The sequence below is a fragment of the Corvus moneduloides genome, chromosome 16 (assembly GCF_009650955.1).
Source record: "Corvus moneduloides isolate bCorMon1 chromosome 16, bCorMon1.pri, whole genome shotgun sequence".
NCBI classification, from domain to species: Eukaryota; Metazoa; Chordata; class Aves; order Passeriformes; family Corvidae; genus Corvus; species Corvus moneduloides.
This window is the reverse complement of record NC_045491.1, coordinates 17,279,788-17,296,877: the sequence shown is the minus strand read 5'-3', so window position 1 is coordinate 17,296,877 and position 17,090 is coordinate 17,279,788. Positions and strand designations below refer to the sequence as shown.

The 17,090-nt window shown below is 51.2% G+C and overlaps 1 protein-coding gene across 1 annotated transcript; it reads right to left on the bottom strand.

The window, feature by feature from the left end:
• Positions 1–4,583: 4,583 nt before the first annotated feature.
• ATP6V0C (ATPase H+ transporting V0 subunit c) lies at positions 4,584–16,217 on the bottom strand. Its single transcript, XM_032125994.1, has 3 exons — positions 15,604–16,217; positions 6,536–6,719; positions 4,584–5,421 (listed from the first exon to the last, which is right to left on the bottom strand). Exons 1-3 carry the CDS (start codon positions 15,677–15,679, stop codon positions 5,217–5,219), a joined length of 465 nt encoding a protein of 154 aa, XP_031981885.1. The 5' UTR covers positions 15,680–16,217; the 3' UTR covers positions 4,584–5,216.
• Between the last annotated feature and the right edge of the window lie 873 nt (positions 16,218–17,090).

Below are 17,090 nucleotides of genomic sequence, written 5' to 3'. Positions count from 1 at the left end.
CAGTGCCCAAGGCCAGGTTGGCTGGGGCCTGGAGCAGCCTGGGATAGTGGAAGGTGTCCCTGCCCATGGCAGGGGTTGGCACTGGGTGAGCTGTAAGGTTTTCCTCATGAAATTATGCACATCTTGGACACTCAGCACTGTATTGCTGGGAATGATTTTTAGCTTCATAGAAGTGGAGCTGAGGAGACCTCAAAATTAGTTGAGAAAATGAATTCCAAAAACAGCTCTCAGCCCTGCTTATTTGTCTGTGAAGAAGAAAGGACCCATCTGAGCTGCTAAATCGAATTTGGATGTCAGAAGGCATGTATGGCACCCAAACTGCCTGGGGCCAAAACAGGTCCCTTCCCCAGGAACACACAAGCTGACAGGGCTGTGACAGTAACTTTAGCTGGCAGTGGAAGAGATGCCGAGGTAAAGGCAAATACTGACTGCACACATAGGAACACCCACCATAAATACCCCACCTTGGGCCCACCCAGAGCAGTGACAGAGCTTCACCTGAGAGCCCTCCAGCCACACAGGTCCAAGGCTTCCTCAGGCTGCCAGTCCCAAGCCTAGATCAGAGCGCTGAGACCTCCCATCTGCACTGCTGGGAGAACGGGACAGCCTGTGCCAAGCGATGGGAATCTGCTCCTGGAGGCTGTAGGTATGTCATCCAGCCCCACCTATGGCATCTACTGCTAAAGCCTTACCCCTTTGGATGTTCTCCTTTTATTTCTCAGCATTAAATTAAGCCTGGCTTGCATCACCCATACTGCATGCTCCTCTAATAATAATTCCATATTCTTTCTCTCCACTGCCCTAGTAACAGGTGGAAGGAATCACAGGCTGTAGTTTCACTTGCACTTTCTTTAGCAAAGGTGTTTTTTTTTTTCTTCAGGTTGAGTTATTTTTAACCTGGCTCAATTCCCAAATTAGGTCCACTGCCTGGCAGCAAGAGCAGCTATACCTGCGCACTTGGGAGGAGCTGGGGAGCACACGGAGCAGCTGTGGGAGCAGGGCTGGCACTGCTGCTACATGAAGAAGGGCTGTTGAAATACAGCCTTGTCTTCTGGTTTTCACCAGCATTCACAAAGATGTCTAAGAAATTGTCCCAAGGCACACATGGAGGCTGCTTAGAACACGCTGCCAGTCTTGGGAATAGACATGATTTCCCAAGATTGGTCCTCAGCCTACCTCATGCAGACAGCCATTAGGAGAGGGTGGCTGAATTCACTCTCTGCCACTCAAGTCACGCTCTCCCCCTCTGCCAAAGGCAAAGGAGGAAAGCACAGGTGTAACAGCATGGACAGGGCAGTTCAAAGTGCCAGAACAGGGTCTGGAATTTACACAGTCCCTGGTATCCCCTTGATGGATGAATCCCAAAGAGCCAGACCTGATCCTGCGAGGGCAGCTTGTCCCATCAGCAAAAGGAAAATAGCAAAGACAAGCCACCAGTTCTCCAGCTTGTGCTCTGTCAGGTCAAAGAGAGCTGTCAGGGGTCTGTGGGTACCTTGTGGGTACAATGTGGGCCCCAAAAGCCTTGGCCCTTAAACACTGTAAGGTCAGGACAGGATTTTTCCCTGTGTGCTTTTGTGTTGTGACACAAGAACCAGCTTGGCAGAAACCCAGTGATACAAGTCACAAAGCTGTGGCTCTCAGGAGCTCACTGAAGTGTGTCTTGCAGAAAAAATAACAGCATTTATTAGCTTTAACAGGAACAAAAATGGAGAAGCATTTTGGGACACAATCCTTTGACCCCGAAACAGAAAATTCCCACTCCAGGGCAAGTGGCATTGGGAAGACTTGCTCTGGGTTTGATTTAATTACATCAAGAGACAAAGATGGTTAATAGCTGTAAAACTAAGGCCAGAGGCGGTTAAGTCCAGTGTGTCAGAGACCAGTAACTCTCACCTGAGCACAGTGATGGTTTGGACAGTACAGCTGGCTGGAAACAGCAGTATTCCTGTGGCCAGCCTAGGAAGGAAACAAGGTTTACTGAGAGCTGTAGTCATTAGTTCTGCTGTTACTCTGTAATTGAAAACAGCAACTTGGTTTCTGGGATCAAGGTTTTTGTTTCCCCAAAGCTTATTTACTTTTCCAGGTTACTATGCTTCTCTGTAAGCCCTATCTCCCTAGGAAAGCCAATCCCTGAGCAATCACAGATAAAATCCTGGTACTTAAAAATGCTTCTCCAACAGCAGTGAAAAAACAAAAATTGCAGCCTTTGGAAAAAAACAAACAAAAACCAGTGTGAAAGGGTTAACAAAGAACAAGGTCAGCAGGCTCTGTGGAGGCATTGTCTGTGCTGGCAGCTCTGGCATCAGGTCCTGAACCTCCCCAGCCTGCACTGACTGCTGATGGCCCTGTCCCTGTGCTGCTGCTGCTGCTGCAGAGGCCCCGCTCCTCTCCTCTCCTCTCCTCTCCGCAGGGCTGACTCACTGCAGCGCTCCCAGCCACGCATGGAGCACCAGAGCACCATGGCTGTGCCGGCACACCCACCCCCTTCCCCTCTTCCACACCGGCCACCGCAGCTGAGACTGCCCTCTGAGCTGCTGTGCTCGTGGCACTAAAGGAATTTCAAAAACCCCAAAGGTCCCTCATTTTCTTAACGCCCCGAATCACTTGAGAAATGTGCTGATGCAATAGCACCAGTGAAGGACCTGAAATGCGAGTTTTCACCCGGGAGACATCACAGAGGATTCAGAGCATCACTGTCATGGCTGAGGCAGCATGTGCAGACTCTTAATTTGACTCTGCATGTATTTGCAGGCACTTGGCACAAAGTGATCCTCCCCCAATCCATGCTCACCCCAGCTCTGTTCTTCTTGCATGGGTTTATATATTAATAACAGAGGCTTCATGTTCCAAGGCATGAAGCAAAATGCCATTGAAGGGATTTTCCCTACACTGGTTCTGCAAGTACCTATTAACTGCCTCTGCGTGATGTCACCAACCTACAAGGGACCTTAGCAGGGATTGGAATATGGGACCTTTCAAGCGCTTACTGCCCTTGGAGATGGGAGCATTTAGTTGCTCTCTTAAATGCAGTTTTGCTTCCACTCTTGTCAATTGGCAAGACTGGCAGCAGGGTCCCCTTACAGAAGGTAGAACCAGATGTTAAGCAAATTTGCAGCCTCAGGCAGGACCCTCTCCTATCCTGCCACACAACTTGAATTGCCAAACGCAATTCCTCTCCCCAGAACTGCAAGCTGGATGCAACATCCTCTCCAGAGCCTGGGTTCAGGATTCACCCCCCAGCTGCAAGCTGTCACACTGCACCCTCTGCAGTCAGTCACAAGGCCCCCTCTGCAGTCAGTGAGACACAATGAACCGACCGATTCTGTAAACCTTTATGACCCCCGGGGAAAGCCTAATTCAGAGGTTTAGTCTGCTACTTTTGCTGATAAAAAGAATGACCAACACCATTCCGATCAGCAATTTCCCCTTCCCCCGGGCACTGCTTCAGCACGAACCCAGGATTTTCCTTCAGTCAGCTGACTTACACCTCTGTACGGCCCTACCACCATATCTCTGCTCGCACTGCCACGAGGCAAAGCCCTTCCCAATCAAAACCAGCCCAGCCCAGCGCCAGCCCGCTGAGAAGTGAGTGCAGAGACATCACTGTTTTAGCAAACAGCAAAAAATAAGCCAATTAACTTGTTAATGATTATTGTTAAAACTGGCTCATAGCTAGTCTCCTGATAGCCCAGAAGGTGTACAGTGGCACCAGGCCTGGGCAGCACCCTTGCCAGGTTCACAGCTTCAGTGAATTCCTTATGTTCTGGCCACAGCTCTTCATGGTACTTGCACCACTCACTGGACAGGTACCTCGGTGAAACATACATACATATTTTCATTCCCAACCAGGTGACACATCCCTCCACATACATCAGTTTAGTTTGATGCCAAAGGCACTGCTAGCACTAGGTGTCTGTGTAGTAACATTTTGGCTTGAACAAGGCAAAGCGTGACCTGTTCTCCAAGCTACTTTCCAGTGCTAATGGGGACCAAGCTTTACCACTGAAAGGTAACCCACACATTTCCCATATAAGCTTGGCAGTATTCAAATCCTCAGGACAGAGGAGGCTGCTCCCACACTCAGTAGCTGCAGCATCAGAATCTCCCAGCTCAAATGGCCCTGATTTAAAAGATAAAAATACAAGTTCTTGACTGAAGCCATTTTGTTGATGAGACTATTGTTGAGGTACTTCAGAGGCAATTACTGCTCACAGTACAGCTTCCAAGCAGCTCATCTTCTGCAGGGCCAGCATGAGGACAGGCTGCTTGTTTCCTGACAAGGCAGCTCCTCCCAGTCACACTGCAGCTGCACCCTCACTCCCTGACCCTTAGTTACAGAGCATCACACTGAGCCAGATGTGCTGATCAGGGTGAGCACAGCACTGCATCCCTGCTCACCATGAATACAGCCCATGGCAGCAGCTGGGAACCACACTGCCAGGAGAAAGGGTAAGTTGTGGCAGAGCTGGCAGCATCACCCCTGCTTGCTGCCCAGTCACTCCAGGAACCTGCCTCCCCTGAGGGACCTCACCCTCTTCCCAGTGAGCAGCAACAGCTGGAAATCAGAGCCAGGGACTCATTACAGCAATGTAGTGAGGAAGTTTTATTTGGAAACATGGTAGAAGTTTGTAACCCAACACTGGGTGCACGACTGATGCCGGAGCATACGCGGTTACTACTGAAACACGGGAGTGTTTCGGACAATTGCTGTAATAAAACACAAAATTCTCATACTCCAATACCAGGACACTACAGCAATCTTTAGAATCAAAATTACATCCAAGGAATTCTCTGCACTTACAACTGACCCCACAGTGTAATCTACCTATATATAAGATTAATATATATAGCATGGGAAATTGAAAATCCTTGCTCCATAGATGTATGAACATGTCAAGTCTTTTATAAATAAACATCCAGTGAAGAGAAAAAATTACATTTCTAGTTCATATTTATACATAAAATACTAACAGCAATGGGTGGAAAATTGCACACAGGCCACCCCAAGCCATGCAGCAGGCTTGGAGCAGCCCATCCAAGTTAATATTGAAGTACACACAGGACAGACGAGTCACTAACATATATTGCGCATTTACAAGAGATCAACTACCAAATTGGGACAACTGTACACATTGGAGAAACCATTTTCATTCTGGAGCTTTTTTTTTTTTGTTAAACGTAGATTTGTTACATCTCTTTACATCATACCGCAACATTTACTTCGTGGAGAGGATAAGGGCAACAATGAGGCCATAGAGACCCAAGACTTCAGCGAAGATCAAAATGAGGATCATCCCCACAAATAACCTGGGCTGCTGTGCTGTGCCCCGGACACCTGCATCGCCCACGATGCCGATGGCAAAGCCAGCAGCCAGACCGCTGAGACCCACGCTCAAGCCAGCACCCAGCTGAAGGAAGCTCCTGTGGGACAGAGATGGAAGAGTTTCAGTGGCAAGAACAGCATACCCAGCCTTAAGCCCCTAACTCTTTCAACAGGCCCAGTGTGTCTCAAAGCAGATGCTTACTGGCACTCCCAACTCTGATACTTAAAGACAGGCAGCAGTGGAGGATCTTCAGCTGATGTCCATGTGTGGCTCACACACCAAACTGAGCTACTGGGCCTGGAGTTCATACGGCCGCCAGCTTGTCTGCGGCCACTTGAGCCAGCTGCAGGCTCTGTGTGCTGTCAGAGCAGCACTTACTAGCACTTGCAGCAATGTGCCACAGTGCTGCAAGTGTAGCCTGTTAGTAGCTGCTCATCTCCAACCTTTAGCAACCTGTTATACAGCCACAGCACAGCCAGGTGTCTTGCACTGCAGGAGCTGGGCAGGAATGGTCTGCTTTTTCCAAGCAGGAGAGCAGCCCTGAGGTCCCTATCAGTGTCTGCCCACCTGGAAATTGCAAAGGACCATTTGTATCTGCTGTTTCAGACCGTGTCTTGTTAGGCCAAGCACACTGCTCATAGGCAGAGCTTGTACAGCAACACAGATACCTGTCACACTTCAGCAGCACTGTTTTATTCCAAGGGGGCTCAATCACACCAGATCCAGCTGTTCTCAGGAGCCAAGAGCAGATTAAGTTTCAGACTGTAGCTGCTATAGAGGCCCAATGTATAGCTCAAGGATTGATTTACCAGCACATAAAGCAAAAGCAATATTAATTATTCACTTGCATCTCCCAGGCAACAGCAGAACTATTTAGACAGTATTGGAAACACCTGTGCATACAGGTCTGGAGTCTGGCACCATGACACAGGCTTTACCTCCTATCCCAGTGCTGTCTGTACACAGCTTCTTTTAAGTACAGTCCCACCACATGAGCACTGGGATGCCCAATTGATCTGTGACAGCCAGTACAGCCAACTGAGCAGGCAGCTCCACTGGGCAGCTGGAATCCAGCCCGTGCTCCTAAGCCTAGCCCAGGAGCATTTAGCATTGCCAGGCCTTCCAGGAGGCTTGAGCCAAAACCACCCACACACAGAGCATCAAACAGTGACAGGACAGTCTGAAACAGAACCACAGATGCAGCAACTTACTTGAATAGCGTGATCTCAGGTGAGAGGGCATTGGCAATGAGCACTGCCACTACGAGGCCATAGATTGCTATAATACCCGCCATGACCACAGGGATGATGGACTTCATGATCAGCTCAGGCCTCATGACAGACATGGCTGCAATACCTGTGCCACTCTTTGCTGTTCCATATGCAGCTCCCAAGGCTGGAAGAGAAAAAAAACGCATTAGGCACATCCCCAAATACCGTTTCCCTCACTAGGCTGCAGTTAGAACAGCTGAGCCAGCACAAGGAAGGATTGTGCAAAACTAACAGGGTCACAAGACAGCCAGGAATACTTCCCTAAGGGATGAGGAAGTGACCTACCCAGAGTCCTATTCCAAAGAGGTGCTGTTCAAACACTACCGATAAAAGAACATCTTCCCCGACCAACTTCACAGCAAGGCACACCCCCAGCAGCCATCCATGCCCCTGCTTATGGGCCAAAACCCAAGGTCCCAAGTGGAACTCTAGCATTTGTGCCCTCCCAGAGTCCACATTGCAAGGCTCAACAAAGCACATCTGTCTACCTACCCCAGCAGAACACAGCTGAGAGCTGGCCTTCACAGTCACTGAACTTTGAGCCACCTGAACTGAGTTCAGACAGACAGATCTCCTTCAGGGGGCCTATTCTCTCACAAAACCCATTTCCTATGCTTTGGCCTTGGACTTAAATGTGCCATTGCAGCTTCATCAGACACACCGAGATAGAAACAAACTCAAATATTAACGCTCCATGTCATTCCTTGGAGAAAGGTCACGCTCTCCATGTGCCAAAACCTCACCTGTGAAGGATTCGGGTCCAAACACTTGTCAATCCAACCACTGGAACCATGAAGAAGAGTTTGGCTTGTAGGTTATAGAGGACCATTAACCATTTTACACCTACTCATCATCTCTGTCAACACTTGAGTATGCAGAGACCTGCACAGGATGATGGGCTTATCACCTGCACCCAAGACCTGTTGGAAGAGTCCAAAGCACTACCCCAAAGTAACTTCTGCCTTGAAAACTTTGTATTAGTTTCACAGAAGCTTCCTCAAACACCTCATTCTTTGATTCTGCAAAGAATTCTTGAAAAGACACCTTTCCTTCCAGTTTTACTGGGGGGTATTCTGGGAACTCCACAGCTTCCTACTGCACTCACCATCACCCAGAGATGACATGCAGGCCAAATGCCAGCCAGGAGTAAGTCCCTGAAGCAGCAGTGATAGGCATATGGAAGGGTAGGCAGTCTCCTTTCCTGACATCAAGATTATATTCAGAGGTCAGTCATATTTGGCAAGAAAAATGTTCTTGCATCTGTTCTAAAAGGCTGCTGGAATGTATTTAAACCGTGGGCATTTAAAGTCTTTGTACTGTTCTGAGACTTAATAGTTGAGTTTGCTTCACCCACAGAAAACTAAAGCTTCTCCAAGGGAGACCAGCTTGTTCCACAAAGATGTGGAACTGCCTTACACCAGTATCCAGGTGTGAGATTGTGCACCTTGTCCCAAAGAGTTGCTGGGAGGTATTTGGAGGAGTTTGGATACATATTTTCCTGCTTCTCACTCAGCACTCCTGTAAAGCCCATCTTTGAGCAGTCATCCTCCTGGCTTGGCACTAAAACTCCAGACCATTCATGCAAGCAGCGCTGCTGCACTAACACAAGGTTCATTCTCAGAAGGAAGTTCAGTTTTAGTTACAAAAACCTGAAGGGAAAGACTCATAGCTACCAATTTGTTCTGTGCTAGCAAAGCTCTTGAACCCTGACTGGCACCAAGTGATGTAAAGGGCCATTTTGGGCAATTCAAAACTAGAACCCAACTTAGGAAGCTTGAGCCAGGAGCAGGTTCTACCTGCAAATGTAAGATGAGCCTGGAAACTAGCACATGGACTTCATCAGCCATTTCAGTGACAGCTATGTTTAGGGTCTAGCCCTTTAAAGTCTAGAAAGAAATCACTGACTTGAACTAGGAACCATTTTTCTTGGATGAAGCATCTTCTAAGGGCTGGAACTAAGCCTGAATCCTGATTCCACTATCTACCCTGGGTATAGAATTTAGCAGAAACCACTTCTCCTGTTTGCAATCTTTTACAAACCTCTCCAAAAATGTGGTGGCTTCTAAGGGAAGTTCACTGTTTAAAGTTAGATCAGTCATTACTTCCTCCAAGCATGAAGCTACTTGAGGGTGCTGCAATTAATGCAGTGATGGATTAGAGAAGGTGATTTTGTAACCCCACTTACAGAAAGTCAGCTTGCTCAAACTTTTGTGGAAGGGTAGAGCAGCACAAGTTTGTCGGTTCCCAGTTAAAACCCCAGAAGAGGCCAGATCTTATGCCTTGAACTTGTTTTAGACACAGTTCAAAAGAAAGCCTATGTTTACCAGTCTTCACATGACAGTCTTAGATGTCACTGAAGCTCTACTGAACTCCCACTGGTGGACAGTCCCATGGGCCACACAGAACTTCAGAGCTTGGCACATCTGCTCCCAAGGAAGCCTTTATCAGCACCCCAACCAAGAGACATCTCCAGCACCTTACAAGGCTGCTTTACTGCCCTTCACTAGCCTGGATGCAAGTCCTTGCATCTTTGACATTACCCCAGTATTACAGGCAAGGTGGCAAAGACAATACCTGCTTCCCACCATGACCCAGCCTCTAGTGGCACAGCCACTCAGTTTTGAGCCATGGACACCCTGGACAATGTTCCTGCACACGTTCACCTCTACCCCATGGCAGTTCTCAACAACTGAAGCACATATGCTTCATTTAAATATCCCTGGTTCACTGGAAGGACATGTTTTCCAAAATCTCGGTGAATAGGGCTTGAGGAGATCTCTGCAGCACACACTGGAAACGGGGCAAGAGCTGTACCTCTGCTACGCACCAAGCCTCTGGGTTTTTGTGTCAGCTCATCCAGCTCCCTCATCTCTAATGTACAGACCAAGCAGGCTCCAGTACTACCTTTGAAGAGGTAGAGCTATCATAGAACTGTCAAAACATTTACCTGGCAGGTGGAGAAGCACTCTGCCTATCTAGTTCACCAGAGAAGGAATCCATGCTGGTCTCTAACCAGGAACTGTGCCATTTGAAAGTTCAATGGTGTTACAATACAGAGAACTTGCAATGCACATCATTCAAAACCACCTACTCCCAGTAAGCCTGTTTCAAAGGTTAACTCCCTTGTGAAATACTTGAGTTACTTCTTGAACTCACAACCCAGAGCTGATTTATGTACTGCTCCTGGGGGAAAAAAGCTCTCCCTCAGGACTGAGGATATGCTGCCTGGCACCTCACCATATCTGTCTCTTTAAAAGTGATAGCTTTTAAAGCTAGGGAGTGAGGCTGTGCAGCTCCATGATCAAATATAACCTAGAAAGTCACTTGCCAGATAGGCTGTAGTGTCAAAGACTGAAGACTAGTCATAGTCTCGCCACTGCCACAGCTTCCCATAGGGCTCTGCCAGCAGCCTGCTCTTCAGATCAAGGGCAGTCCCAGCATCAGAACCAACCTTTTCCAGCTCCAGCAGGTGACTGTGCTCAGTCAGGTCACACACAGTAACCCTGCAGTTAAGTCAGATGCAAGTCACCCCCTTGATACAGAAAGAGGCTGTGAGGAGCCTTCCAGTCAGGAGATCCAGTAGCACAGATCCAGTTTCACCTGCTGATACATTCAGACAGGCTCAGCCCAGGAACAGAGGCTCAGAACCAGCCACACACACTCCAGCAGCATTTGGTCCATTCAGAGCCAGGGATTCTTCTCATGTCCCACCATGGTGAAGCAGGTTTCCACACTGCATGTGAGAGGTTTCCAGAGCACTAACATGCAGAATTCCCCTGCATTAGAAGTGAGCTAGTAACAGAAGTCAGATTTCCAATTAGGATACCACTGGTTACCATCACAGCAAGCGTGAAAGACCACTTGGGATGAGGACTTCCATCTGGAGACTTTTGAAACTAATCACTATCAAATGGGCTGCCCTCTGCAGTAGGCAGGCTTCCCTGGGAGCAGACAGACACCAATTCACATACATCTATTGATCCCTGAGCAGGTTGTTCTTAAAAGGCTGGAGAAATGTTAGAGGTGACGTCCAGGTCAGGTACAGTCCTTGCTTTGCCATGCCAGAAACCTGGACACTTCCAAACAAACAGGCTGCTTCCCACCGGCTGGCCCTGCCCCCTCCCAACCCCACCACATTTAACAGCTCCACCTCAGGTTACAGTAATGGATACTCTTGGAAAAACCCTGCTGCTCTGCCTCAGATGCTCAGGTGCATCAGAACAGGTGCCACAGAACAGAGAAGCCACATTAGGGGAACTGTACTGGAGCCTATGCCAATTCTCACTGCACTGGCTGAAGCCTGGCTGTAGCCTGTTCCCCAATGAAAACCCGAGAGGTAACCAGTGAAGCTGCCCAACAGGAAGCTGTAGACTCTGAAGACCTTCAGTGAATCACCTGTTTCAGAATTAGGAACAGCTTTTTGTTCTTCTCTAATGTAATGAAAAGGGGTGGGGATGTCTACCAAGCCTGCATTGTCAGCCTACAGCATTATCAAAAATTCTGCCAGACTGGCAAGCCTTTTACTCTTGGGTCAGTACATCTGAGAACTTAAAAAACCACCACTCCTTGAGTTGTTGCTGTAATAGCAGCAGTCCAAGGAAAATAAAAGATCTGCCAGTCAACTGTCCAAGAGCTGCTTCAATTGGCACTCTGGATTGTCTGACACAGCACAGAGAGCTCTTTGATTTTGAAAGTATGGTAAAGCATTTATACCATGGAGCACAGGCTTGTCCTTCTGCAAGCAGCAAAGTCCATCCAGCCACTTGTTACCCATCTTTATCATCATACAGGCTCCCTCCTGACACCTTAAAGATGACCTGTTTCACAAACCAGATTCCAGGTACTGACTGGCAGAGTAGTGTGTTACACCAGTTAGCAAGACCCCTTTCCAACCAGCAGGTCTCAGGGGAGCTCAGAGCACTCAGCAGCCCTCACAGCTCTGCTGCCCCATTGCTGTGGCATGAGACAGCCCTGGTCCCCTGCCTGCATCCAGCAGACAATCCTGTGGCCAGAGCAGCCTGACCCAAAGCCTCATGCTCACAGGATTCAGAGTCTGAAGGAAGCGAGTGTGGCCAGTTACGCCTCACTGGTGAGGCACACGCTGCTGTAAACCATTGCTTCAAGGAGTACCCAACAGTCTGGTCAGGCTGGGAGGGTGTTCACCTTGGAACCCCTGTGTGCAACCAGTCAGGCTCTGGAGATGGAAGAGGCCAGTTCTAGGAATGAAAAAAGGAAGCTGACCAAGAGGTCCTGAGGCAGCTGTCATCCATGTCCACTGCTGCTGCCAGTGTTCCCACCAAATGGGAAGTGCCTGCAGGCTGTGTAGTGACTCCAGAGTACGACACAGATCCATCAGGAAGCCACAGTTCAAACTGCAGCATAACTGCTTAAGCCATGCTCTGCAGAGCCAATGGTTTATACTGATGATCCATCTCATTTTCAGATGTTCCCAAGACTGGCATTTACTGAGAGGAAATGATGCCCTTGCTGAGATGCCATCCCTCATTCTCAAGCTGTAGAAATATCGCCTACCTCACTTCTGTTACAGCACTTAGGTCTTAGCCATCCACTGCTTTACCTGCTGTTAAGGATGAAGGCTTAAGCTAATCTCTACTGCAGACAGTCTGGTAGCTCATACACCTGCCCACATCACAAGCACCCTCATTTGGAGCAGAAAATCACCTTGAGCTGCACTCTGCCATTTAATTTTTACCTGCAAGCTCCTCAGTGCAAAGCAAGCAGCTTTCCTGTTCCACCTCCCCACCTCTCAGACAGTATTTTGGGAAGCACAGGTGCTATTTGCATTTGAGGATGCAAGTTGTTTACAGTCATGAAGCCTTCCAGAATCAGACTGCACAGGGCTGTCAGGTACATCACGTTACATGTTCTGAGCCAGCTATTTCACCATGGAGGTCCCTTAAAAGCCAACCAACTGCTGTAATATCTAAAGCCCTAGTTTAAAAGAAAAGTACCACTTCATTGGCTCTGCAGCAACGAGAACACACAAGACTAATTTAACACTGCTGGCTAAAGTTCCTTTCATGAGGAATCTTCCAGCTGCTTGGCAGTGCAGCAGGTATTGAAGGCACCGAATGCCCAGCTGGAGTTCAGGCCTAAGGACAACTGCTCACACCACAGAAGGCACAGTGGGCACACTTGGGACAGGCTTTGCACAGAGCACCAGCACACACAGAACCAGACAGCTCTGCCCAACACACTTGTCCATTCTGGTGTGCTCAAATCACATGAAAAAGCTACAATAATTTAATCACCCAACAGCACCTGACCCTGAGCCACCCCATTTCACACATGGGAAATAAGGAACTGCAGCAATGAGAACAAGCTGTAATCTGCAAATAACCAGACAGGCTCAAAGATGGCCAAGGTCACAGCAGCCTGCTCTTGTCTCTCACTGACCAGAACGAGTTCTGCTATCTATTTACCATCAGCAAGTAATGCTCACACGTCACACAGGACTGCACGAAGTCACTTGTTTTCACATCAAGCTAGCCTGGACAGTACAGAACCCGAACATGTTTACTACAAAACAGGTCTTGGAACTACAAGCTCCCCAAGAATGTGATCTTTAGATACATCATGAGTCAGACATGATCACTGCACTAATTAACACTGATGCAGGACAATTTTAGAGTTTTACACTGCCTGTCCAGATTTAGCTCCTTACTTTTAAATCATGGTGGTTGTTTTAACAACCAACACACAATTAACATCAGAATATGCTGTGGTGCCACACACCCATTACAAAAGCTACACAACACTGCAAGTTTTTGTTCATCCTATGTTGACGCCTCTGCCATATTGCCTTAAAAATCCAAACTGCTCCACTGAACAGTCACATCTAAGAAACAATTTCCCATGAGCAGCATCTATAACGTGTTCTCCAGTGCTCTGGCAAGAGATGTGCATGGCTCAGACCAGCTGGTATTACAACATCACTGAGGCCGGGAAAGACCTCTAAGCTCATCGAATCCAGGACTACCCGACACAGATTCTGCATCAAGGACCTCTCACAAACCGCCTGCAACGTGACAGATACCAAACCTTCATCAATACAGCTTATGCACTGACTTTGCATTCCCCTCCTCAAACCTTCCCCTTGCAATCCCACAGCACCATGCTGTCAACCCTGCAGCTTTTAGGAAAGGCTTCTCTGCTGGTTCAGACACGCCAGCACCACTCCGAAATCCTGTTAAAGCGCTGACTCAAGTCCGCATCCCTCACTGATGTTTCAGCTGAAGCACTCACACGTCACAAACCTGGTGTCTAAAGCCATACAGCCATGTTCTTTTGCTTCCAAATCTGATTCTTCAAGAGGAATCCAGCAACTCGTTCCTTGGAAGGAAAGCTCAGTATTTAAGACCATTTTGCAAAATGCAGTGAACTGCTGACTATTTTTTCCCAACAAGTAACTAGGTCTTAGTTTCTTCCTCCATTATCTTCACTAGCCAAGACGCAGGTAGGTCAGCAGTCCCAACTCTGGCTCCTACGGCATTTCAGCCATTGAGTTTTCAGGAGAATCCTTACCTGTCAATCATGAATACAATGGCTGAAATCTGAAGTGGCAGGCCACTGACTGCACTCAGCATGGACATCTGCATCCCACCACCAGGTACAAACTGAGCAAGACTAAACACAGCCAACCAAGCTTTTGTTTTACTAAAAATTAAAGCAACAAACATGGGTGGTGTGGAACCAGTCCATGGTGCTGCTAGACAGCTCCCTCTCAAACACTGGTTTTAATCCACTGTTCACTTGGCTCTTTGCATGATTTCATCACCCCCACTCATCAATCAAGAGCAGCTTCCTCAAATCCATCTGCAGACCCAGCCACCATCCCAGAGGCCATATTAACACAATGAGACCCCAAGCACCTCAACAGCACTACACAACTTAAGCTACAACCAATTCAATACTAGAAGGTTTTGATTCTCCAACTGGGAGCCAGATGAGGTGAGAAATGAAGACCAGTCAGTATGTTCATGTCTGTGGAGACATGGGCTAAGCCTTCAGAAGGGAAGGCCAGATTGATTCCTAGTTGTTTTATTCCCAATTACTGTAACACCTGCATTTGGGAGAAAAACAGCTGAAGCCTTCCCCGTGTTGCATCCCAAAGGGAACAGCAGGTCTGCACCCATCAGGGACCAGCAAACGCTGTGCAGGAACAGCAGTCACCTTCTGCAGGAAGCTTAACCAGGCTCTGAGAGACAAGGCATTAAAGGATGGCCCTTCTGGTGTAAACCAGCATTTATGGTCCCTACATCTGCGCTCCTTCAGTGGGGAGAGCGGTGCCGCAGGATGACCCAGTTTACACCGCACCGAGCTCGCTGCCTGGAGACGCAGAGGGACGGCCATGGAGCAGGGCTTCCCCCCTGCCCCGGCATCCCCGTTGCACGGGGCAGCTCAGGAGCCCGTCCACTCCCTGCAGCGTCATTAACGTCTCCAAGGCGGACCTGCCTGCCAAACGATCGCACAGTTACGTTTAATCTCGTTAAAAACTGCTCTGGCATTATCCGGGGAATGGTTTAAACACCAACCATGTCCGATTCACAGTGGCAGAAGCGCCGCCGCCGCGGAGGCCAGGGCAGGCAGAGCCCCGGGCAGGCAGAGCCCCGGGGACCCCGCGGGCAGCCGGCGCCAGGGGCGCGACACGCCCCGGCCACCGCGGGGCCACCGGGGGGACCCCGACCCGCGGCCGCCCGGAGGGGGGGAGGGGGGGCGGTCCGGGCGGCGCCGCCGCAGTCACGTGCCCCCGGGGGCTCCGCCGGTGGTGACGTCACCGGCGCGGACCCTCCGCTGCCCCCGGGAGCCCGGATGGAGCGGGGGGGGGAAGGGGGGGCGGCCCCCGCCCCCGCAGAATTCCAGCCCCCGCCGCCGATCGCTCCCCGCCGGGGCAGGGGAATGGTGGAGAAAGAGGAACCGCTTCCTCCACACCGTGCTCCCCCTCCTCCCCCTCTCCCCGGCCCCCTCTGCTGCCGGTCGGTGCTCACCGCTGAAGACCATGGCGGCCGAAGCGCCCATCACGGCGAAGAAGGAGGCGTACTCGGGGCTGGCGCTGGAGGACATGGCTGCGCGGGCCGGGCCGGGCCGAGGCGCCGCTAGAGTGGGAGCGCGAGAGGGCGGGGGGAAGGCGGAAAGCTCCGCCGCGGCGCCGGTCCTCGGCGGGCAGTGCTCGGCCACAAAATGGCGGAGGCGAGGCGGGAGCGGGCGGGGCGCGGGGCCGGGGCGGGCGGGGGCGCGGGCGGGCGGCGGCGGGGCCGGGGCGCGGCAGCTCCGTCCCGGCGGGAGTGGCGGCGGCGCGCGCGCTGCGCCCTAAATACGGCCTCCGCAGGACAAAATGGCGGCGGCCCGCCCGTCACGTGATCGCACCCACCGCCCCCGCCCGCCCCGCCCTCGGCGCGCACCACGCGCGCGGCGGGGGGGGACTCCCGTCCGCCCTCCACCGGCTGCCCCCGTTCCCCGCCCCCGCTCCCGCGGCGCGGCCGCCAGCGAGGCCCAGCGGCGTCCGGGATCCCCCGCGCGCCCCGGGTCGCGGCGGCAGCGCTCGGCGGCACCGGCAGCCCGGCCCTGCTCCCCTGCCCTCGCTCCCCCCTCCGCTCTGCCCGGGTGGACCCGTCCTGCCCGGCGGCCGCGGCCCGCTGAGCGTGATTCAGCGCTCATTAGCATAAGGGGCGTGTCCCATCGCGGCTCCGCCCACGCGGCGTCGGCTCTGTCCTGGGCCGGGAGTGCCGGTGTCGTGTCCGTGTGTCCTATCCCCGTGTCGTGTCCGTGTGTCCAATACCCGTGTCATGTCCGTGTGTCCTATCCCCGTCTCGTGTCTGTGTGTCGTGTGCCTCTGTCCTGTCTGTGTGTCGTGTCTGTGTGTCCTATCCCCGTGTCCTATCCCCGTGTCGTGTCCGTGTGTCCTATCCCCGTGTCGCGTCCGTGTGTCGTGTCCCGGCAGCACCACCCGGGCCGTGTCCCCGTTCCCCATCCCAGGACGTGGCTTGTGCCGCGTATCCCCGTGTCCCTCTGCCGTGTTCCGGTGCTGCGTCCCCCGCGATGCGCCACGTGTCCCGTGTCCCGTGTGCCGTGTCCCGTGTCCCCCACAGCCCATCCTGTGCCCTGTGCCCTGCCTGCATCCTGTGCCCCGTTCCCTGTCAGGGCCCTGTCTCCTGAGCTGTGGGGACCTGTCGTGGGCTTCCCATGAGGGATCAGCTGCGCTCACAGGGCCTCGCTGGCTTGGGGTCCCTTCTAGGGGATTCCAGCCCCTGCACTCCACATCCTCCTGGGGTCCAGTACCAATAGCATCTGTTGGAGTTCTGCTCCCATCCCATCCATCGAACCTTCTCTCTTGGATGTGACAACCAGCCTCTGGCCCATCCTTTCCCATGGGCTGGAGGAGAGCGGCTGGGCAGGGTCTGAACCACGGTGTCATCCCTGCCTAGGCTCTGCCACCCGCTCTCTCCTGCAGGCACTCCCCTGAGCCAACCCCATC